Raw genomic sequence first — 23965 nt, forward strand, 5'->3', positions numbered from 1 at the left:
TTTACCCATTACTAGCCGGAGCAAAGGACAGACGGAGTTCGTCATAGGGCGGGCTACAATTTAGAATGGTACAAAGAAACTTACAGTTAAAGTAGACCTATTCTAATAGTATTTGCCTAAATAGTTCTTTAAAATGATATATTATACTGTGTGTTTTCTTTTGTGCATAAAAGTTTATAAAAAATTAACTAAACAGTTGACCTGATTTGGTAATTTACATTGTGCCTGTTAGTATAGTGGCTGTTTAAAATTTATACCTAAATGAAAATAAATATCTCCCATTCCTTTATGTGCAGGAGTGGACAAACAGTTTTACAAATTCCGTGTTACATTAATATTTAATTGAGGAAGAGCCTTGCTGTTGGTGATCGCCATTTGTAATAAATTTTCAATTGAGATAATGTCAGTGATTTCTGAACAAAAGCATCTGGCAAAATATACAGTATAAAAAAATTAAAACGCTGTTTGAAGACATCCATATACTGTATTCTCAATATTAGGGATTCGATATCAAAATGTCAGTTGACATGTATATTATGAGAATGTATAATGGCCTAGTTTAAGTAACTCAGATTTGCATTTAGATATGTTTGGCAATTTAAAAAAAAAATGCAATATAACTACTTTGTAGCAATAGGCAAGGTAAATAAACACTAAAACATCTGTGATAAAAAATATACAAATGTTTGGAAATTCCACAGCAAAACTGGGATTCCAAACAAGTTGTTGATCGACAGCATATTTCTTTGATGGATTTTATTTATTCGAAGATATGCTTATTTTTTATGTTGGTTTTGAACACCATATATGATAATTTATTAACTGTGTGTTCCCTTCAACAATGTATTTTAATGTTAAAGATACTTTATCATAAAAAAATTAGTACGCATTCGTACTAAAGGTGACAAGATACAACGTTCGAGCCATGCACCATTTCTTATTTAGTAATTAAACTGTTACGAATGCTATTTAGATCACGTACATCTAAGAGACATCATACATTTAGAATATAATTTGGATTGAACAATATGTTTGTATACCTAAGTGTTTATTTTAAAAATACACTACCTAAATCGATTGTACGTTCCTTCAAGGTCAGGGCTCACTGACGTCACCTCTCGGCTGTGACACGTCACCCGAGGCTAGCCCGTGGAGTTGACAACACTATGGTAGTCGCCCAGCTCGGCTCGGTACGGCCCGGGTGTGACAGAGAGGGCACCTGCAGATTGTGACTGCGATAAGACACTCTTCCAGCCACCAGCGCCTGCAGAGCAGCCTGCACTACCTAGCGGTATTCAGGCGACTGCATTAGCCTTCCACATATTCGGACGAAGGTTTTCAAAACCATAACCAGGGACCGGAAAGTTACTTTTAAAAAGTAACTCAGTTACAGTTACAAATACTCCATTGGAAATGTAACCCTGTTACAACTACAAGTTACACTACTGAAAATAAACCAGTTACAGTTACAGTTCTGAGAAAAGTAACTGTAAGTTACTTTAACAGTTAGTTTGTGAAAAACTAAAAATGTGATACGTAAAATTGTTATAATTAAAAGCTAATAAAACATATTGTGATTAGTAAAGATATATGTTTCTTTCAACTGAAAAAATTTAAATAGGTCTTAAATTACATTGAGTAATTAGTTCACACTACAAAATTGTTCGCAGCACCACACAATAAGCACTTCACAATAAGGTTATTTTTATTACTCGACCGAACTTCGAAAAAATTAGAATATGAAGGCCACGGCAACGAAAATTCTGGACTGCTTTCTGGGCTTCTCGCTTCATTAGATTATGTCATTGCTTTCGCGCATGTGCACAGGTAGGTTAATTAATTAAACAGCACAGCAGTAAACCCGCATGTCGTAAATATTAAATAAATGACAATAAAAATACGAGCGCAGGCTAGCCAACAGCAGTTTTACAAGTACAAGCAATAACATTGCAAATAATATGCTTTTCGGGATTTTCGTTCTGGGATTGAAAAAATCAACAAATCGTTGTTCGTTCAATAAGAAATACATTTAAAAAATGTAACGCAAGAAGTAACGACAATTATCGTTACTTTAAGGCAGAAAAATGTAATTCAGTTACAGTTACAGTTACTGAAAACTTAATATATTGCGTTACCACGATCGTTAACATAAAAAGTAACTGTTACAAATAACGCCGTTACTAGTAGCGCGTTACTTCCAGTCCCTGACCATAACATAGTATCTATTTTGTAGAATGGGTACATCAGATTGTTATCTAAATGCACTGTGAAATAAATTTTTAAATAATTTTGTCCACAACATATAACAATATTTAGATTCAGATTCAGTCATGTAGTTAGTTAATTTTAATATCACTTATATCACTAGAGAAAGCCTGTATCTTGATACACCGGGAGAAAATCAGGAGCGAGGATTTAGGTACAGTAAGCTTGGTGCAACCTGCGATGTGCAAAAACATAAATATCTGCAATGAAACTGTTTGAAATAAAAATTATGAATTTATTCAAAGAGTTTATTTACAAAATTATCACAAATCACAAAAAACAACTCGGCATAGTAGTATATTAAATGTCACCCGACCATCTGTTATGTATTAAGGATTAAATGGAAAGACTCAACAGGCACATTGTTACTGTCGCAATGCTGACCAGGGAACCATGACGAAGTGCAGCAGCTCCTGAAACAAAAAAAACTATATTAATTTCAGCGCTTCATCGCCGACTACGGAAAGCTACGTTCTTATGTGTACAAGGCGATAATATAACTGGTATCACTACAGCTTCATCATTTATAGAACTATTGACGCGCATGTGCTCTGCAGTCGTAATGGAATAGTGAAGATGTCATGAACTCACGATATCTGTTACATACAGCACAGTTTTATCCAGGCGTGAAGGTGAGTTATGGTATGCATTGAGAAATCAGGGTGTATGCAGGACAATGAGAACTAGACAGTAAAGTTCTACCATGACCACGAGGTCTTCGTTCATCTAATCCATTTGCCAGTACATCAAGATAACTGACTGAATGATTAATAGCTAATCAAAAGTGCAAGTAATTCAACTGGTGCCATGAAAGATGAAGGCATGAACTAAAACATAAAAATTCTCATGACCAAATATGTTGAGTTCAAGATGGAGTGTTTATGTTTCCATCCCTCGCAGCTCATGTTCTATGTCTAGAGACCGGAAAAATTCGCGATTTCAATGACCTGTAGGATATACTCTATGATCCTCTATGCACTCGGGAAAATTACATCTGCCCATTGGCTACTGACTCGTGACACCTGTTAACTGGGATGGGACTTCGATACTTCTTTTGTTTAAGGTTTTTCATTGGCCGAGTATCATTCAGATAAACTGTGGCCCAATCACTGATGCAGTAAAAAGGCAAACGTTTTTTTGGATTCTAGACTATCACGAAATGAATCCGCGAATTTTTCAGGTCTCTCTCTATCTGTGTCTAACCTCACCTGACTTGGTCGAGGCGAGGACTGTGAAGTTGTCGAACACAGCGCCGTCTCGGAGCAGCGCGGACACGGTCACCTGGTACTGGGTACTGGATCTGAGCCCGGTTATCAGGAAGCTGCTCCGCTCCGTGGAGTTCCGGCACTCCTCTGCAGCGGTGCTCCGCCCCCAGCACACATGATAGGCGCCGATGCACTCGTCGTTCTGCAGCGTGCTCCACGCCACTATCACAGCCGACGAGGTCTCGTCCCGGACCGTCGTGTTGTCGAACACTTTGCTTCCTGCAACACGAACATACATGCACTGCTTCACGTGACACCTTGGTCTTGATTTACATGCCTGCAATGGCTAACAACTGACATGTTTAGCAAGCCAGCAAGTTAGAGAAAAAAATGGTATTGCAATGTCTCTTAAATTTAACCAGAATAAATGCCTCAAGAAAAGTCATCACCGGAATGCCAGAAAAAACGCGCCTAAATGAAAATCACCGATGAAGTAGCTATTTCCATAATGACGATTCTCACCAGGTCTTTGGAGGATTTAGGGCGCGGTCATCTTGTTTATCGTAAGAGAAATATGATTTTTTTTTCCATAAACCCAAAACACTTTTCATCAGCTCTCCTGCCCCTTCTTCTTTTGACAGAGAGTATAGATAATACAGGAATAAATCAATCATCCATTTTGCGGCAGGACACTACTAGAAAATTTTGCGCCATTGATTTCCATCTGCAACTGACACAAAGCCAAGCTTATTTATTATGTTCTGATAAAAATAATACTCGTCCCAAAGAAGCACCGAATCGCTGACAGTCTAGTAGCGACTCTCATAATCCAACAGCCGATGTTCGTATAATGTCAGCTGGAACTGACAGAGAACTGTGAAGTCTATCCTATAGGCTACAGGTCAATGACCCCACGAAGTTTTTTAGTCCCTAAATATCGGTGTCATTAACAGGTACGATGGCTAGGATTTAGTGAGAAAATAACCCCCTTGCTCGGTTTGACTCCTGGCTCAGAACTTATTGTCAGTGCTGTGATGGGTATAAGAACTGTTCTAACCCTTTGTTTCATTCCAGCACTACTGGAGGCTTGATTGATAACCTACTGATTCTAGCAATGATTCTCATCAAACTAACCTCGGGCTGAATACCGCAAGTACACACTTCCATCATGATATTAAACTCGAGAATTCATTTAACTTTGTGCTTGTGCTGAGTGTTGAAAGCAAGACTCCAGGGTGGATGGCGAGCATGAAGCCCGTGCTAAAATGGCTGGCCAGCTGTTTCAAAATACACCGGATCCCAAGCTTTAGCTGGCAATTATCATTTAAACTTATTCGCCTTACAGACCTTGAACTAATATTTCTACCCCTTTCACAATAAACTCACATCAACTTAGACCTCAAAACCACTGCTGGACATAATTTCCTTTCTTTCGTCGCACTCGGCTATTTATGCTCTTTGCCCTAGTGGACAAGTAAGAGAGTTGCTAAAAAAATTTTTTTCTATGTGATTCAAACTTCACGTAAAAGACTGTTTCCGTAGATACCAATTGTGAAGAGAACAAAATAGCACCAAAAGGACAGAAGTAGTAAACCTGAAATGGAAAGGATAGACGAATGGAGACAGGTAGAGCATTGTTTGCTGACCCAACTTAAAAAAATACTTCCTCTAAGCCCGCACTAGTATCACATAACTGTACACATTTGAAGTAACTTACGTACAAACTCTCACACTTACCTTCTGGCAAAGTGTACACAATTGTTGACACATCCATTTGGCTATTCACTCCTGCCCTGAAGCTGACGCTGACATTGCACGCCGTGCAGGAAGTGACGTTCGTCACACTATGTCTAGTTCTGCCCCCGTCGTAGACAGTAGTAGCGCCATAACTGCCGATACCAAACCAGTACCGGGAGTCCACGTATATCACGTAATCGCAGCCGACTTGTGACTGTGGTATCGCCCACTCCAGGTCGAAGGAGCTGGAGGTGAGGTTGGCAACCGTCAGGTTTTCCGGGGCACCTGCAATATGTTAATACAAGCTATAATAGATACTGTAGGTTAGAATTTTTAATAACATTTAAATAGTAGACCAATATTATTTTTTTTTCTTTTCTGACTGTTAAATTTTTATTTCTTCCATGAAATGTGTAGTAGGAGAGAAAAAACATATACCGCGTAAAATTTAAAAAAAGTCATAAAATTACTCATTTTAAAAACTTCAAAATTTTACTTAAGTTCCTGTGTTATTATTTTTCTTGACTTAATGCAATTGAACAACTCTATCGCTTAGAATATGCACATACTATATTTATCTTAAATTATAAATGAAATTTAGTTTTGTTAGTTTTGAACTATTACATCGACTATCAAGTCAAAAAAAGACAATCAATTAGGTAGAGCCATATTTTTTCAAATAAAACCTTAGCTTGATGACGGGCTTTAAAACCATAAACGAAGGACAAATTTGTCACGTCCGTTCAACCTACATCCGTCCATTAAACGCATGACCTGCAGCCAATCAGATGGCGTCCAACCATCAAAAGCTTGCCATCTTTAACTTTGAAAGAATGAAAACATAACCTTCAAATTCCAAAATGTTTGCAAGATACTTATTGCCTGTCAAGTCTAATTATATTAAAAGATTTAAGTTATTCCATAGCATGTTTATTTAAGTTTGTTTATTTATTTAGATCCTTCAATAATATGTTGCTTTTAAACAAATTTTTAATTTTTGAAACGATAAATTCTAGCCAAATAAGCATAATTATGTTTGATAAATATGAAATTATATAAATAATTACCAGAGCTAATTAAATTAAGTTTGAATATTTATAAATGTAGGTATAACTTACCCGATTGTCTAAAATCTTTTCAAGATAAATTTTCAAAACTTAACCTTTTCGTCAGTTGGCAGCATTGAAATGAATAAGATATGATGGATGTAAGGAGTGTTTGAATCGCTCAACGAGCTGACGACTACACGGACGATGGACGGACACTTCGATCATTGTGAGTCCAGCCTTCCACATTCGCGCAGTCGCATCTGGCTGATCTTCCAGAGTTGACGGAGCAGATGCAGATATGACATTGGATTGGTCACGTGATCAATGATGATGGTGCAGTGGCATGGAGCGGATCTGTGTAACCGGGGCTTCCGAGGTCAGGCAGGTCGCACAGCATCATCTGCTAATGAACTTCATGAACAGCAGTCGGCTAATGCGAAGATGACGTTTCCTTACAAATGTTTTAATTTTAGGTTTTTGACATTTCGTCTTGGGCACGTTCGGAAAAACCAAGTCTATAAAAGTATAAGAAAAGCATCTTGGTATGAAAATAAAAGGCTTGGCCTAAATGTCTATGAAATCTCAAAAAAAAATTATTTTTAAATTATCATAATTTCTGTTGCTATTTATTTTGCCTAGAACTCTAGAGTGAAGTCAAGATAAATATCTGTAGCAACCTACTGTGCTGTTATCTGGGTGTGCAGTGTGTGTGTGTGGCGAGATACAGCATGGTCGGACGACACTGTCAGGCAGATCAGAGAATTGATCAGTTATAAGGCCTACAGATTTTTTTAATTTCTCTTTATAATGATAAAAAAATGAATTTCATTGCAAAACTAAACAATTTCGTTATCATGTGTAGGCTTCGCCGGCGGGGCGACTGAAATGCTGCCCCTTGGAAGGACAGCCCTTCAGGAATTTATCTGACAGTGGTTAGTTTGTAAAGTGACCTAACCTAACCTAACCTTAACTAACCACTGTCAGAAAAATCCTGAAGGGCTGCCCATCCAAGGGGCAACAATTCAGACAACCTTTCAAAAACACTACTGTCAGAAAAATCCTGATGGGCTGCCCTTCCAAGGGGCAAGTTTTCAGGATTATTTAAACACTTGAAAGAAACATGTTTTCAGGAATTGGATGGGCTGCCCTTCCAGTCGCTGTACAAACAAACCATTGCCAGGAAAATGCTAATGGGCTGCCCTTCCAAGGGGCAAGTTTTCAGGATTATTTAAACACTTAAATAAACATGTTTTCAGAAGTTGGATGGGCTGCCCTTCCAGTCGCTGTACAAACAAACCGTTGCCAGAAAAATCCTGATGGGCTGCCCTTCCAAGGGGCAAGTTTTAAGGATTATTTAAACACTTAAATAAACATGTTTTCAGAAGTTGGATGTGCTGCCCTTCCAGTCGCTGTACAAACAAACCGTTGCCAGACAAATCCTGATGGGCTGCCCTTCCAAGGGGCAAGTTTTCAGGATTATTTAAACACTTAAATAAACATGTTTTCAGAAGTTGGATGGGCTGCCCTTCCAGTCGCTGTACAAACAAACCATTGCCAGAAAAATGCTAATGGGCTGCCCTTCCAAGGGGCAAGTTTTCAGGATTATTTAAACACTTAAATAAACATGTTTTCAGAAGTTGGATGGGCTGCCCTTCCAGTCGCTGTACAAACAAACCGTTGCCAGAAAAATCCTGATGGGCTGCCCTTCCAAGGGGCAAGTTTTAAGGATTATTTAAACACTTAAATAAACATGTTTTCAGAAGTTGGATGTGCTGCCCTTCCAGTCGCTGTACAAACAAACCGTTGCCAGACAAATCCTGATGGGCTGCCCTTCCAAGGGGCAAGTTTTCAGGATTATTTAAACACTTAAATAAACATGTTTTCAGAAGTTGGATGGGCTGCCCTTCCAGTCGCTGTACAAACAAACCATTGCCAGAAAAATGCTAATGGGCTGCCCTTCCAAGGGGCAAGTTTTCAGGATTATTTAAACACTTAAATAAACATGTTTTCAGAAGTTGGATGGGCTGCCCTTCCAGTCGCTGTACAAACAAACCGTTGCCAGAAAAATCCTGATGGGCTGCCCTTCCAAGGGGCAAGTTTTAAGGATTATTTAAACACTTAAATAAACATGTTTTCAGAAGTTGGATGTGCTGCCCTTCCAGTCGCTGTACAAACAAACCGTTGCCAGACAAATCCTGATGGGCTGCCCTTCCAAGGGGCAAGTTTTAAGGATTATTTAAACACTTAAATAAACATGTTTTCAGAAGTTGGATGTGCTGCCCTTCCAGTCGCTGTACAAACAAACCGTTGCCAGACAAATCCTGATGGGCTGCCCTTCCAAGGGGCAAGTTTTAAGGATTATTTAAACACTTAAATAAACATGTTTTCAGAAGTTGGATGTGCTGCCCTTCCAGTCGCTGTACAAACAAACCGTTGCCAGACAAATCCTGATGGGCTGCCCTTCCAAGGGGCAAGTTTTCAGGATTATTTAAACACTTAAATAAACATGTTTTCAGAAGTTGGATGTGCTGCCCTTCCAGTCGCTGTACAAACAAACCGTTGCCAGACAAATCCTGATGGGCTGCCCTTCCAAGGGGCAAGTTTTAAGGATTATTTAAACACTTAAATAAACATGTTTTCAGAAGTTGGATGTGCTGCCCTTCCAGTCGCTGTACAAACAAACCGTTGCCAGACAAATCCTGATGGGCTGCCCTTCCAAGGGGCAAGTTTTAAGGATTATTTAAACACTTAAATAAACATGTTTTCAGAAGTTGGATGGGCTGCCCTTCCAGTCGCTGTACAAACAAACCATTGCCAGAAAAATGCTAATGGGCTGCCCTTCCAAGGGGCAAGTTTTCAGGATTATTTAAACACTTAAATAAACATGTTTTCAGAAGTTGGATGGGCTGCCCTTCCAGTCGCTGTACAAACAAACCGTTGCCAGAAAAATCCTGATGGGCTGCCCTTCCAAGGGGCAAGTTTTAAGGATTATTTAAACACTTAAATAAACATGTTTTCAGAAGTTGGATGTGCTGCCCTTCCAGTCGCTGTACAAACAAACCGTTGCCAGACAAATCCTGATGGGCTGCCCTTCCAAGGGGCAAGTTTTAAGGATTATTTAAACACTTAAATAAACATGTTTTCAGAAGTTGGATGTGCTGCCCTTCCAGTCGCTGTACAAACAAACCGTTGCCAGACAAATCCTGATGGGCTGTTCTTCCAAGGGGCAAGTTTTAAGGATTATTTAAACACTTAAATAAACATGTTTTCAGAAGTTGGATGTGCTGCCCTTCCAGTCGCTGTACAAACAAACCGTTGCCAGACAAATCCTGATGGGCTGCCCTTCCAAGGGGCAAGTTTTAAGGATTATTTAAACACTTAAATAAACATGTTTTCAGAAGTTGGATGTGCTGCCCTTCCAGTCGCTGTACAAACAAACCGTTGCCAGACAAATCCTGATGGGCTGCCCTTCCAAGGGGCAAGTTTTAAGGATTATTTAAACACTTAAATAAACATGTTTTCAGAAGTTGGATGTGCTGCCCTTCCAGTCGCTGTACAAACAAACCGTTGCCAGACAAATCCTGATGGGCTGCCCTTCCAAGGGGCAAGTTTTCAGGATTATTTAAACACTTAAATAAACATGTTTTCAGAAGTTGGATGTGCTGCCCTTCCAGTCGCTGTACAAACAAACCGTTGCCAGACAAATCCTGATGGGCTGCCCTTCCAAGGGGCAAGTTTTCAGGATTATTTAAACACTTAAATAAACATGTTTTCAGAAGTTGGATGTGCTGCCCTTCCAGTCGCTGTACAAACAAACCGTTGCCAGACAAATCCTGAAGGGGCAACAAGTGAGCTCCCCCTCGCCGGCCACTCACCCATGACGGCCGGATCCCCGACGAGCGTCGTGTTGTCGGACAGCTGCTGTCGCTCGTCCAGGACTGCGAGCCGCAGCAGGTATCGGCGACACTGGCGCCGGTGCGGCAGGGACAGCGAGTAGTGCGACCCGCTCACGGGTACCCGCGTGTCGCTGCAGTTGGCCGCCTGCTCGTCGCACAGCGCCACCAGGAACTGCACGGCGCAGCTGCTCCCCGCCGGGAACACGTAGTTCCACAGCACGACGAGGGTGGCGTCGTCCCTGCGCAGCGTCCCCAGCCCGCTCACCGGGTTCGGCGCTGCGCACACGCGCGCACTCGCGCTGTCACACCGACACCGACACCCCGTACCCATGGCTGTCCGCTCCAGTTCAGGTTCGTCGGTCAACGCCCGCAAGCCACTGTCTCCCCCAGAGTCCAAACAGTCTCTCCCCCGCATACGTCACACACCCGTGACGTCATCCTCCACCTCCCTCTTTCATACGTGGACAAGTCCATTCAACGGAGGTAAATGGCCGCACGGAAAACCAAAGTGTTTGATTAATTTTAACTGAGACTTTTGAAGACGTAAATAAAAATAAATATGAAAGAATTAACTAGAAACATTACGTTAACATTAAAATTAAACATAATTAAACATAATAACATGAGACACCAGAAGTATCTCAACCTAAGTATCAAAACACTCTAGCTCTTTCGCTGATAACATCTGAGAGCTGAGGACGCAGCACTTGTCTGGTTAGCTGAGTGAGGCAGGGGGTGATGGTGGTGCCTATGCTGAGATGGGTAGCCTCAGCCTCTGGACATACATATAGCTGGATCACTAACACCTCTCCTGCTTCGCGTGTACGGCGTATCCCGAATCCACGCGCGTGGGGGCCCCAGGCCCGAAAGGCCACATGGCCAAGAGGGCTGGGCTATACCAACCCAAAAGGAGAAAAATCCCTATGCAGCCTGTCTGATATGGGAGCGGTCTCGACTCCTACGGGAGAAGGTGACATAGCTGTTGCTGGCTCTAGTATCCAAGACACAATCCAACATGAACATGGAAAAGGTTGCAAGGACGCGAATACATAGCCTCTGTGCACCAATGGCAACCTGCCTACCTTCTCGTGGTACCAAGGGTGTTTACTAAAGCAGGCTCTGCCGGGGAGTCCACGTTTTAATACCCTATTTTACACCAATAGGGGATTAATTTTTAAAAATCCTTTCTTAGTGCTCACCTACGTTGTATAATGAACTCCTATGCTAGATTGCATGCTTATATACCCACTGGTTTAGGCTGTGCGTTGTCTGTGAGTCAGTGTCAAGCATTTTCTTAAGTAGATTTAGTAGCAGGAAAGATTTTTGTTGATCCATAAAAATAGTTTCGTCAACACAAACGTAAACAATATATATATATATTTTTTACTAGCGACCCGCCCCGACTTCGCACGGGTGCAATGCTGATACTAAATATACTAGGCTATTTATAGGCACGCGCCGCCGGCCCCAAGGCCGGTACCGCCGCAACCGCAATGTCCCTACGTTTTGAATCTGTAATATGTATATTTGAAAATATTCAATTACATGCTGTAAAGGGCCATATTGATCTATATTAAAAGCACAATGTATTTAAGGTACTTAATTGGATAAGGATTAATGCTGTATTGCTTAAAATCGCTTCGTAATTAAGCCATTATTTCTCGTAAAAAGTAAAGGATAAAAAATGGTTATTGTGGGTTATCCTTAAGAGATAGACATATACCATCGCGGACTTTTTCTGTAGACCTTTTTAAGGTTTACAATACTGTAGTGTATTATTTTGATCTATCTCGTAGATGCAATGTAAGCGCAAAAAAAATGTGTTTATTTACGACATCACATTAGAAACCTCTAAACTTATCAGTGTTTCTCCACTATATTATGCATGTATTATTCATATAAACCTCCCTCTTGAATCATTCTAGCTATTAAAAAAAACCGCATCAAAAAATCCGTTGCGTAGTTTTAAAGATCTAAGCATACATATAGAGACAGACAGACAGCGGGAAGCGACTTTGTTTTATACTATGTAAGGATACATTCAAAGTTTGGTTAGGTCAACTAAATGTTTTGTTACAGCAAGTAAATATTTAGAGACCGGAAAAATTCGCGGATTCATTTCGCGATACGCAAAAATTCAAATACATATACCTCTAAGCTGCTTTTGTTATTGGTTCACTGTTCACCAGGACGACTCTGGGCCAATGGGAAACACTCAACCAAAGAAGTATCGTATCACAGGCAGACCAGTTGAGACGACTCACAAGTCAGCAGCCAAATGAACAGTCGTTATTTCTCCCGAGTATACTGACGACTGTGTAATCTATCCTGAAGGTCATCGAAAACACGAATTTTTCCAGTCCCTATATAAATAGAGACAGGAAAAATTCGCGGGTTCAATTGACCTTCAGGATGGACTCCAATATCCTCTACACACTCGGGCAAATGCCACCTGTACACTGGCTGCTGACTCGTGAGTCGTCTCGACTGGGTGGCCTGTGATTCGGCACTTCTATGAGTGAGGGTCTCTAATTGGCCCTCAGTCCTCCAAGATTAACAGTGGACCGATGGCAGAAGCAGCACTAAGGTATAATTATTTGAATTTTAGCATAACACGAAATGAATCCGCGTATTTTTTCAGGTCTCTAGCTATAAACATTGGTTTGTTTGAAGCAAGCCTCCTCCGAGCACGAGATGGAACCCGGAGGGGCAGGTAGCTAACCGGTGCTGGCGGCCACGTGGACGGGCGACGACGCGCTGTCGCCGTCTCCCAGGGTCTCCACGCTGATGTTGTACCCCGTGCAGTACCGGAGGCCGGCCAGCGAGTACCCGGTGAGGTCGGGCGTGAGCACGGAGCTGCACTGGCGGGAGTCCCCGGCCGCCGAGCAGACCCGGTACCCCCCGCGCGCAGTCCGGGGGAGACCACGCCAGCAGGACCTCCGAGGACCTCGCCCGGGCCACGGTCAGGTTCCGCACGGGCCCCGGCTCTGTGGGCAGGCGAGGAGCTGGTGGATGTGGCTTATAATGGCACACGCGAAAACCCTTGTCCTACACACACATACGTACGCGCGCACGCTTATATATATATTCATCTCAAATATATTAATCCAAAGGTTTATGTTTCATAATGTTAAAAAATCTAGCCTATTTTCGTTACTCTCCGCTTCTAAAACCAGTATCTCGATTTATAACACGCATTCACGCAAAAAAAAAAAAAAAAGTGTGCATGGTTTCCAAGCCAAGCCCTCGACTACACGAGCTGCTCCGTACATCCGCCCGACTGCGAGGCTGCCGGTCCCTGCCGGCGGCGCTGGAACCTCCGCAGCAGCTCACGGGGGCCGGGGGTGGGGGGACGCATACCCACAAATCATACACGGTGGTTGCCTGTAAAGTCGGTTTACGGACGATAATTTTACGTGATAACGTCATAAGAAAACATTGATGAAAAATTGCATACTTTTTTTAATTTTCAAATATTATTTACAGTTTTTGCACATTTAATTTAAATAATTTGTTTAAATATAATCACGAACAATTAGTTAAAAAAGCCCGCTTTAACCTGTTTGATATTATGGAAGATTTTCTCGCACGGTGGTTGGCCGGTTCTTGCACGCTCGGCTCAGGCGGAACGTGACAATTTTTCGTGCGTGCAGCCGGCGTTCATCGATTTATAAGACGTTATCACGTCAAAAATATGTATATTATTTCCAACAACAAAAGGAAATAATTTGAAAGCAGACAGCGGTCTAGTTGGTTATATCTCTCCTTCTACCCCCCCCCCCCCCAACTCCCTTTTTTACCACGTGAAATGAAATTCTGCGTACATCCTCGCCTAGTGAAAGTTTTTATTACACCCTCAAGCATTTAGTATATTCGTGTCTATTCATTATTCTCATTTAATTACGTTTAAGTGTTGCACTGTTTGAATATATGTAGTTAAGGGGCCCGCCTCTTCAGGGGGGTGTGTGTGTCAGTGAGGCGGGATGATAAGTGCGACGCTCACTGGTGCTTCTAGTGCTGCATCGTCTCTAAGCGCAAGGTTCTGAACTAGCGCAAAGTTTTCTCGTCGTGCTTAGGAAAACTATGAAATTGGAAGTTGGCTATAACATTAGACGCGGAGAAATGAAGACAAAGGTGTAATGGAGGTTATTAAGTGCTTTCAAGAATCTGTACCGTTTGTTTCATACCTAAAAATTAATCTGAAATCACGCATTTCAGACATTTTAACTCTTCTAAAAATACAGTTTATAAAATTAATCTTGAAACCAAACTACTTTTCGGCCCTCAGCGAATTCTTAAATGCTTTTCGCAAGCAGACCCCACAGTCGCGTGGTGTTATCTGAAGCTATGCGCACCGCGTGTGTGTGCCCGGGTAGGCAGGGGCCTTAACACCCCAGTGCACGGGTTGTTTACGTACCGCAGCTGAGCGCAGACGTCGCCGTCAAGAGGAGGAAGAGCGGAAGCATTCTGAGTCACTGCAGAAGACGACCTGGACAGAAGATAAAACGACAAACTTTAGACCCGTGTTGAATTAAACTAAACATAAAAATAACACTTTTTTTATTTCATGTTAATATGTACTCACACATTACACTTTTCTACAAATTATCAGTTAAAAAAAAAGGCGCCATGATGAGTTCTTGCCCCGGGCGGAAACTAGTCTATTTACGCCCCTGTCTGCTAGTCCCAATTTCAGTCAATGGCCAAGCATGAATTATTTCCAGCAGAGCATCTCTGCTCAACATGTCGTTTAGAAATAAAGCCCCCTGAACCGCAGGTGGCTCCTGACCCTGGGGACAGACCAGTGGCGGATCCAGAGGTTCACTCTAGGATTTCAGAGTAGCCAGAGAAAAATGTATTAAAATTACTAAATTTGTATTTAATCTACTCACACTACTCATAACATCCAACCACCAAATTTTATGATTCTACAAGAAATTCATTAATTATATTAAAATATTTTATTGTTGTCAGAAACAATCATTTTTGTCGGCAATATTAATGTAGCAGACAACTGGTTTTTCTGAGGGGGGGGGGGGGTGCACTTGCCCCTGGTGCTCCCCCCCCCCCTTGGATCCGCCAGGGGACAGACGAGGCCTGACCTGGTGTTAGGCCCTCGGATCGCCTGGCGGGGACTGCGTGGAGACAGTTGAGTCTGTGAAGAACACACACTCACCGGACGCAGAGCTTCCAGAGTCGCTCTCGGGAAAACAAGAACTGCAGGTCCGCGCAAGTCGTCGCAAGTCAGCATTTATCCGGCGTTGCCCGACCACGTGACGACAGGCGTTATCAGCCAGCGGCGATAAGATAGTCGACGAGGTTCTTACGAAAAATCGCTCAAGCGAATTCGTCGCTTCCAAACAGGTGAGAAATGACTCATCACACGTGCGCGTGACAATAGTGCAAAAATTCCATTCCGTCCGCATGGGGAGCCCCAAGAAAAGAAACGGGCTCCCCATTTGGAAACCACCCTGGAAGTTTTTTCTGTTCCACCCACCGTTTCTTTGGTAGCCTGACTTGTTGCAAGGGATTGTATTCATACCAGAGAAAATGCCGCCATTTCGTCTGGGCAATCCGCCTTGGAGGAGCCGGGGCGCGAACCCGGGTCCTACAAGTCACAAGGCAGGCGCTCTACCCCAGAACCAGAGCGGTAGAGCGAATACTTGCAGTTTTCTTAACTCTGACATGATGTTATTCCATGAGTTTACTGTAGTTTCGTGTGTTCTTAACACGTACAACTAACGAATAAATGCATCTGTTCTTATGTTGTTCGTTCAGCATGAATTATTTAATTTCATAACAGTGAAATACAATTTGTATAACTAGTCTGGCCATTTTTAGTTGATTTCCTGCAATCAAACTTACAGTCCCGCTGTACAATAATTATATATAAATATAGACTAGTAAAAACATATGTAAGAGCTTGCACCGCCGATGGTAACGTTATTTTGAAATAAATGTTAGATATTAAAAGAGTGTGTTTAGTTAAAATATGTGTGTGTTTACAAGCATGAAGTTATTGTATAAACATTTTATTTATTTGGTTTTAAAGTCACAGAAAAGTTAACTTTTTTATATTACTTTTGGCTTGCCGTGCTTAACATGCGTAGCTAATACTGGAAATCTACTAGAACAACTGTTTTCAAGTAACTAAATATTTAAGGTACTGGGGCAACACGAAGCATAAACGGTAACACTATTTTGTAGTGATACAGTTATTTTCATGTAAATGTAGGTACAAATTAACAAATATGTAAGTGTACATGAATATTTCTGTTCCATTTACAACAGAATAACCCAACGATGAAACTTAACAGATTAAATTTGGAAACACAACGACTATACAGAGTCACAGCGATGTGAAGAAACAGTGATGACAGCACAGACAAACACCGTAAGTAACAGTTGAGCGACAAAACAGATATATTTTGAAAACCACAACGATGATAGCGCAGACTAACACAGTATATGATTCCTAAGAGAACAGTTACGGCGTTTCGGGGAAAAAATATATTCCCTTCTTAAGGCACAAACAGACCGAGGTTTGTCATGACATACAGTTTAATGAGTAATGGTTAGAGACCGGAAAAATTCGCGATTTCAATGACCTATAGGTAGGGGTATGCACTTTTCGTGTTTATTTGTTCACAGAATTCGAGGTTATTTTTCTGGAAAATCGGTGTTATTTTTCTCTGAAAGGGAGGTTATTTTGACTACCAAAATGGATAACAGTAATACCGATTTCATATCTCAAGTGTCATGAAAATTGTTTTAACACTTAATACACACCAAATACTAACGACTTAATATTAAAAAAGATTATATTAAAAAAGTATAATTGAAATTGAATGTCCAGTATTTGGAGAAGTATGAAATAATTTCTCAATTCTTATTTAAATACTTACTGTAGCAGGTTTCGGCATTTTTGTCAACAAAAGTAATTACGGTAAATTAACGCATTTTTTTTTTAAAATATTTATTACTTCGGATAAGTATGTAGGCCTACGCCACGTAAGTATTCGAGCACAACTACCACGCCACGCAAGTTCAATTCATACCGTTTACAAGATTGTCGTATTCAACCACACGCGGGCACGGTAAACAGCTTTGTTTTGTTGTGACTTCGTGTGAGTGTGCGTGAGCGTGGCTGCGTGCGCAACCTACCGGCTGCCAGCTGCACTGCTGCTGCTGATTGCATCATTGTGTGAGCTCAGCGAGTAACGACGTGTTGTGTAGCTACTGCGTATTTGTTTGATGTTTTGTGTACAAGTGTATCAAACTATACTCACGTATTTGCTTACATCGTTCCAAGTTATTCAAAACATTCAATTTCGCCTCTATACATTTTTACACCGTTTTTCTTACCATAAATACTAAAAACATCGTCACATGTTCGCGTGTGAGAGGAAGCAGCGCATCGTACACTAGTTGAATTATGGCGGCCGTGTTGATTTACTAATTCTGCACCAGGTTAGGCCTACGTTACGGACTTCGCCAGAAGTACGTATTTTTAGCATAGTTTAATAAAATATTTATGGATATCGGGTTTATTTGTTTTCAAACGTTAAGATTCGCGTAAAAATAGTATCCTATAATGTGGATATCGGGTTTATTCGTTTTAAACTGTTAAAATTCGGGTAAAAATGATTTTATTGCAAATTCGTGATTATTCGCTGTAAAATTTCAAAATTCGCGTAAAAATCGTTTTATCGCAAATGCGAATTTTGCATACCCCTACCTATAGGATATAATTCATGATCCTCTATGCACGCGGGAAATATACATCTGCTCATTGGCTACTGACTCGTGACACCTGTTAACTGGGACGTTAGTGATTCGATACTTCTTTTGTTAAAGGTTTTTCATTGGCCGAGTATAATTCAGATAAACTGTGGCCCAATCACTGATGCTGTAAAAAGGCAAACGTTTTTGGATTCTAGACTATCACGAAATGAATACGCGAATTTTTCCTGTCTCTAGTAATGGCGTATGGGAGGTCATGAACGCATGTTTCAAAATTTACAAGGGATTGCGCCATCTTGCGAGAGACAATGGCTAACCGGAGGTGTGGGTTTTCCTTCGTGATGAGTATTCTTGGGGAATGCGACGAATTCTGATGAGACACGACCGATCAGGATTAGAGCGGTAACTAAGATTAGCTGGAGATCTCCGGAGGTTGATACGCGCGTGTCCCAATGAACTTTGAGATGTTTGCGACGGTACCTGATGACGTCTGTCTGATTAACTCCGGCGTTGGACCGAGGCGGTGACGCGACCATGCAAAGAAATTTTCTCAGGATGAAAAAAAAAAAAAGATACATAAAAATAAAAATTACATATATGCTTTTAAATCTTATACTTTAGTGTTTGATATTAAAAACTGGTCCATATAATTTAAAAAAAAACTAATTTTATTGTGAATATTAGTGACATAAATAGAATTTATAAACAAGTGAGGTTATGTTCTCGTATCTAAAATTTATTTGCATTATAAATTATAAATTAATACATTATTATTCAATAAATAATTTATAAATTATAAATTATAATCATAAATAGCATATAATTTTATTGATTTTTATTCATAATTTTAATTTATCTTGATTATTTAATTAAATTACATATTTTTTTATATGTGTTTATATAATATTGAGTATAGAGTATGTATTTATTTAATTTTTTAATTTTAATGAATTTATACTTTACCAAACATGTTTATTATATCACTCCAGTCCTTTTATTATTTATTTTGTAGTTATTATTTCAATGAAAAATTAAAGTTAGTTTTTTTTTAATTACGCTTCGTACGCACACGCATCTACTGTATTTATTTTAAATCTTACAATGTTCATTGAACTTTTGAAAAGTAAAATGATAGGATCATGTTTAAGAGCCACTACAAAAAAAAAAAAAGAAGAAGAACTGTAAGCCAGTTGATTGGCTCGCACGTTGAAGTCGCTAGACAGGTCGAGCCCTATAGGCTATAGCAGCGGACTACACCCGCCTTCCTTCCGCCATGACGAACAGTGGCGGATTTTCAAGGTACAGGCTGTAAAGCTTTTTGCCGCCCTTGCCTCTACAATTTTTATGTCCTAGATTATTTTTACAATCCAACAATTTCGTTGAAATTGCACGTAAAATAATTTTTGGGTATATTTTTGAGCTAATCAAAGCTCAATCATGTACGATTAATAAGGCGGGGTATTGCAAGCTACTTACACAATAATGTACATTTGATAAAAGTGAATAAATCTTTATTGCACTTACAAACAGTTAAAAATAATCGTTAAAACCATCCAGTTCGCAGACTCCAACCGGCAGGAGGACTGGCACGTATGGGTTGATAGTGGGAAGAGAGAAATACATTTTATATAATTTCACTCTTTTCACTCATTGAAAGTGTGGGCAGAGGGCGCAGAGGCCGATAACTGGTTTGTTTGGGGGGGGGGGGGGGGAACTAGCTGTTTTACTCCAGAATATGGAAGTTTGCTACACGGATTCACGGAACGTACAATGACAAGAGAGAGGGGAAAGTCATCGGGAAAAATTTGTTGTAGACTTCTATCTGTAAAACATCAGAAAACCGCCATGCAGAAATATTTTTGATTTCTATGAGGTAGCAAAAAAAAAAAAAAAAAAAAAAATCGGTCCCCAAATTTTTCGCCCGAAAAATCTGCCGCCATTGATGACGAAGTAAATTGAGGAGCTGATGGCTGAAACTTTCAGTTCAAACAGCAGCTTTGTGACGGACCCAGTGTCCGTCTTGTTGCCAGGAAGAGTCCAAGCCCTGCACGAGTCAGCTGCACCGGCTGCCTCCAATGGACTTCCTCTCCCCACCCCCGCGGGGACTGTGGTGGTTCCCCATGCCGAGGGGGTGGTTCCAGATGCTGTGGCCCAGGGGAAGGGAATATTTCCAGCTGCACATTAATTTTTTTACATGTGGCTGCCTGGGCAGCCGGCCTGGGTTGACGAGTGAAGTCGCCCGCTCCTGGTAACAGCAACCCAGGTGTGCCCAACCAATTAACGTGGGCTGCAAGGCCCAAACGCCCACCCCCTGCATGGTAGAATTTTCTGCCCCGCCCAACTCTTCTCACCTGGACATATCCCTCTTGTCCAGTAGTTACCTGTTTGCTTAATGCATGATTAATTGACTCCCGCATGACTCGGCCCAGGGTTTTACCTGGGCCACATTAGCTAGCCTTTGGCTAGGAAGTAGAAGGTGTGTTTCGTCATGGCGTCGGTCGCTGCCATGACTGACCAATAAGCCTCAGTGGCACATAATGCACGTGAGTTTTCTGAAAACATTAGGTAATGCATGCAGTTGATACGTCACGCACTTGCAGCCAATAATACGTTTTTTATGTTTGCAGCAGCTTAAAAATAATAACTTGGGTAAATATGTAGTGTACGGATTAGCGCCAAAAAAATCGTACAAATCTGAAATAACTTTTATTATATGCTCTTTTACGTCCTCTTTTCATAACCGCCTGCGGAGATAAGTAATTCCAATTACTTTTGGAGATATCGAATTTTTAAATTTTAATTATCGTAAAATTTTTTTTATAAAAATCTGAAATAACTTTCATTGTATGCTCTTTTACGTCCTCTTTTCATAACCGCCTGCGGAGATAAGAAATTCCAATTACTTTGGGAGATATCGAATTTTTAAATTTTAATCACTATACCTGCACATTCACACGGCTTCCATAATTGTTTTTTGTTTACGAGTATCAATTTTTTTTTTTTTATCGGATAATGTTGTCACGTGATAGTTCGTGATAGGCCAATATTCAAATGAACAAATAGGCCACCTCCAACTTAGTTGAGTTTTTAACGTTTCAAATTTTTATGCTTTAAAAAATTACGTTCGTTCCTACTGTTACTCCTTTGTTCCGGTTTGTTAGGTTAGGTCAGCTACATTATAAATACTTTAAAACCGAACCATTAAAATTAATTTTATTATTTTTAATGTCCGTTCAGTTTCAAAGTACCTATTTATAATGTAGCTGACCTGACCTAATCTACCTTTGTCCCGTTTTGTTAGGTGAGGTCAGTTACATTATAATACTTAAAACTATACAAGTAAAATTAATTATTATTTTTAATTTACGTTTATTTTGAAGTATTTATAATGTACCCAACTAACCTTACCTAATGGAAAATTTCTGTTATTTAGGCATTCACACACACACGGCAAAATATAAAATGGCGACTTTGGAATAATTACATAGGTCTTGTATTGCAAAATAAAAACGGCTATATCTCCAAAAGTAATTGGAATTTCTTATCTCCGCAGGCTGTTTTGAAAAGAGGACCTAAAAGAGCATATAATAAAAGTTATTTCAGATTTTTAAAAATTTTTTTGGCGCTAATCCGTACACTACATATTTACCGAAACTTGACTTTTAAAAGACAAATAATGTTAAACCTAGTGTAAGCGGGAATAAAGTTTTGTCTGTTAGTATTATCATTGAATATGTATATTCAATGGTATTATACAAATTAAATATTTAAAATGATACCAGCAAGGAAGATCGAAAATGAGGGAGGTCAAAAATTTACCTCTTAACTATTCCGTGAAATATCCAGAAAGTAAAATTAAAACGTATTTTGAATATACAAAAAATTATAATAAAAACATTTCACAGTAGATATTTCTATTTTACTCTTAAATTCTTATTGGACTCCGTGGCGCAACGGTAGCGCGTCTGACTCCAGATCAGAAGGTTGCGTGTTCAAATCACGTCGGGGTCAATATAACTTTTTTGTAAGATTAAATTTCAAATAAAATATACAAAATACATTCGGAATTACCTTTTTACTCTTCCGGTAAGTGGTATGTAACCCATATATAAATTTTCATTACCAGTTTTACTAAACGGCACATGTTAAATAATGCGTGAAGGGCTATTGGTAGGTACATCATGTCACTGAAATCAAAGCTATGTTAATATTTAAAAATATTTATAAAAGTATTTTACCGTCATATAGATACATCATATAAAATTCCTCTAGTGAAACAGTTCGAATAATGAAACGGTTTTCAACAGGATATCAATAGGTTCATGGCAATTAAATTTCGGCTAGAAATTCATCCACTTGTTTCATGAAATAAATTGCAAAGAGATCTCAAAAGAGTTTTACTTACGTATGTATGTTCAAATTTAAACTCGAATACAGCTCCAGGATTAAAAGCTTTCATAATTCCCAGTTTTTTCCAATTGATTACTAAAAAAAAAAAAAAAAAAAAAAAAAACAACACCTCTCAGTATGTTTAGTTACAGAATTTAAATCTGTGTAATTAATTCCTTACTAAATGTTTATGCTATTTTTTAAAATCATTATCAGGGTTACGTATCATCCATTTAGTGCCTACATCTAACGAAGAGTCGAAGACCCACAACATCTTAATTTGACGAATATGCAATTAAAACATATTTGTAGGGACTGGAAAAATTCGCGGTTTCGATGACTTTCAGGATAGACTACACAATCCTCAGTATACTCGAGAAAATAACGCTTGTTCATTGACTGCTGACTTGTGATTCGTCTCAACTGGTTTGCCTGTGATACGATACTTCTTTAATTGAGTGTTTCCCATTGGCCCAGAGTCGTCCAGATGAACAGTGAACCAATAACAAAATCAGCTTAAAGGTATATGTGTTTGAATTTTAGCGTATCGCGAAATGAATCCGCGAATTTTTCCGGTCTCTACATATTTGTGCCCATAAAACCCTAAATTCGTCACTAAGTGGTGACACCGCTCCGTCTGCCTCCCTGTAGTAATTAAGTCTGTAAGAAAATACGTTGGTCTCAGGTTCCGTTCGACACGCCTCCTGAAGGACTCCCTGCATTGTTAGGGCTACCCTGGACGCAGTATTATTACAAGTTGAATACACTGGCAAGTTACAGAGGTTTATTCTCACTGGCACGAGGTACTCGGTGCTGCCGCACTCCTGGCCGTTTCCGTTTTCGGATATCAATCCCGGCACTACGCGGCCCCTTCCAGTGGCGGCACCGATTCCGTTGCTCGTGGAGGTCCCTTACCGACGAGTGACGCGGCGGCCGTTCCCGCGTGGCACGAAGTCTCTGTGAATACACGACACTCCGACAATATACTTATGACAGTTGTCGGTGTGTTGCCCGTGCGCGTGACGATAAATACTATGTCGACATGACGGACCCGTACAAGCTCGTTTGCGCGCGAAAGAGCTGCTCCAGGGATGCGTGGATGCTGTCGGCCCGTGTCAGCTCCCGGCGGCGACTCACTGCCTTCCCAGCGCCGGTCTGGAGGGGGACGCTAACTCCCGCCAAAGAAACGCAGAGCGCGGGAAAACAGAAGCGTACGTTGAACAATCTATGTTTATGGCAAAAGCGATTTAAGTCTGTCCCTGGAAACAAATCCACGAGCCCTTTTACGCAGTTTGGCGGAAGCACCTTGCCACACCCGGCGGAGTGATATGGCCGACGTGGCCGGTAGCGGCGCTATTTTCGTAGCGTTCGCGCACTGCTCGCATCGGCACTCCGCTGCGCGCGCGGGCGCGTTCGTCGCGCACGCTTGGGCAGGTGTTGATGCATGACGGCCTGTGCGACGGGTGGCGTCAGTGGCAGAAATTAAACGTTCGTGGCCGTTAGACATATTAGGTACATAATTACACTAACGGGTTCACGCCTTCGCATGGATGATATTTTTCAAAATAGTGGTGGATTTGGTTATAAGAAGTAATACAAAGGTCAAAAAATATAATTTTAAAAAATTCTGTATGTTAACTTATTACAGCATCATGGGCGTCGCAAGGATATATTTTTTGCG

General features: G+C 40.5%; 1 protein-coding gene and 1 non-coding gene across 5 annotated transcripts; one reads left to right on the forward strand and one right to left on the reverse strand.

The window, feature by feature from the left end:
* Window positions 1-2486: 2486 nt before the first annotated feature.
* Window positions 2487-23607, reverse strand: LOC134537336 (uncharacterized). 4 transcript variants are annotated; one of them, XM_063377661.1, is made up of 7 exons: window positions 23079-23607; window positions 14570-14641; window positions 12875-13139; window positions 10132-10428; window positions 5208-5492; window positions 3474-3749; window positions 2487-2678 (listed from the first exon to the last, which is right to left on the reverse strand). In XM_063377661.1, the coding sequence occupies exons 4-7, from the start codon at window positions 10133-10135 to the stop codon at window positions 2602-2604; spliced, it is 642 nt and encodes a 213-aa protein (XP_063233731.1). In that variant the 5' UTR covers window positions 10136-10428; window positions 12875-13139; window positions 14570-14641; window positions 23079-23607; the 3' UTR covers window positions 2487-2601. The 4 variants fall into 4 exon arrangements, with proteins under 4 accessions (XP_063233731.1, XP_063233730.1, XP_063233732.1 ...); XM_063377660.1 differs by having other exon boundaries at window positions 23200-23605; XM_063377662.1 differs by lacking the exon at window positions 23079-23607 and adding an exon at window positions 15329-15398.
* Trnaw-cca (transfer RNA tryptophan (anticodon CCA)) lies at window positions 21835-21906 on the forward strand. The gene has a single exon. It is a non-coding gene; the product is annotated as a tRNA-Trp (tRNA).
* Window positions 23608-23965: the final 358 nt, after the last annotated feature.

The sequence above is a fragment of the Bacillus rossius genome, chromosome 12, assembly GCF_032445375.1.
Source record: "Bacillus rossius redtenbacheri isolate Brsri chromosome 12, Brsri_v3, whole genome shotgun sequence".
Lineage (NCBI taxonomy): Eukaryota > Metazoa > Arthropoda > Insecta > Phasmatodea > Bacillidae > Bacillus > Bacillus rossius.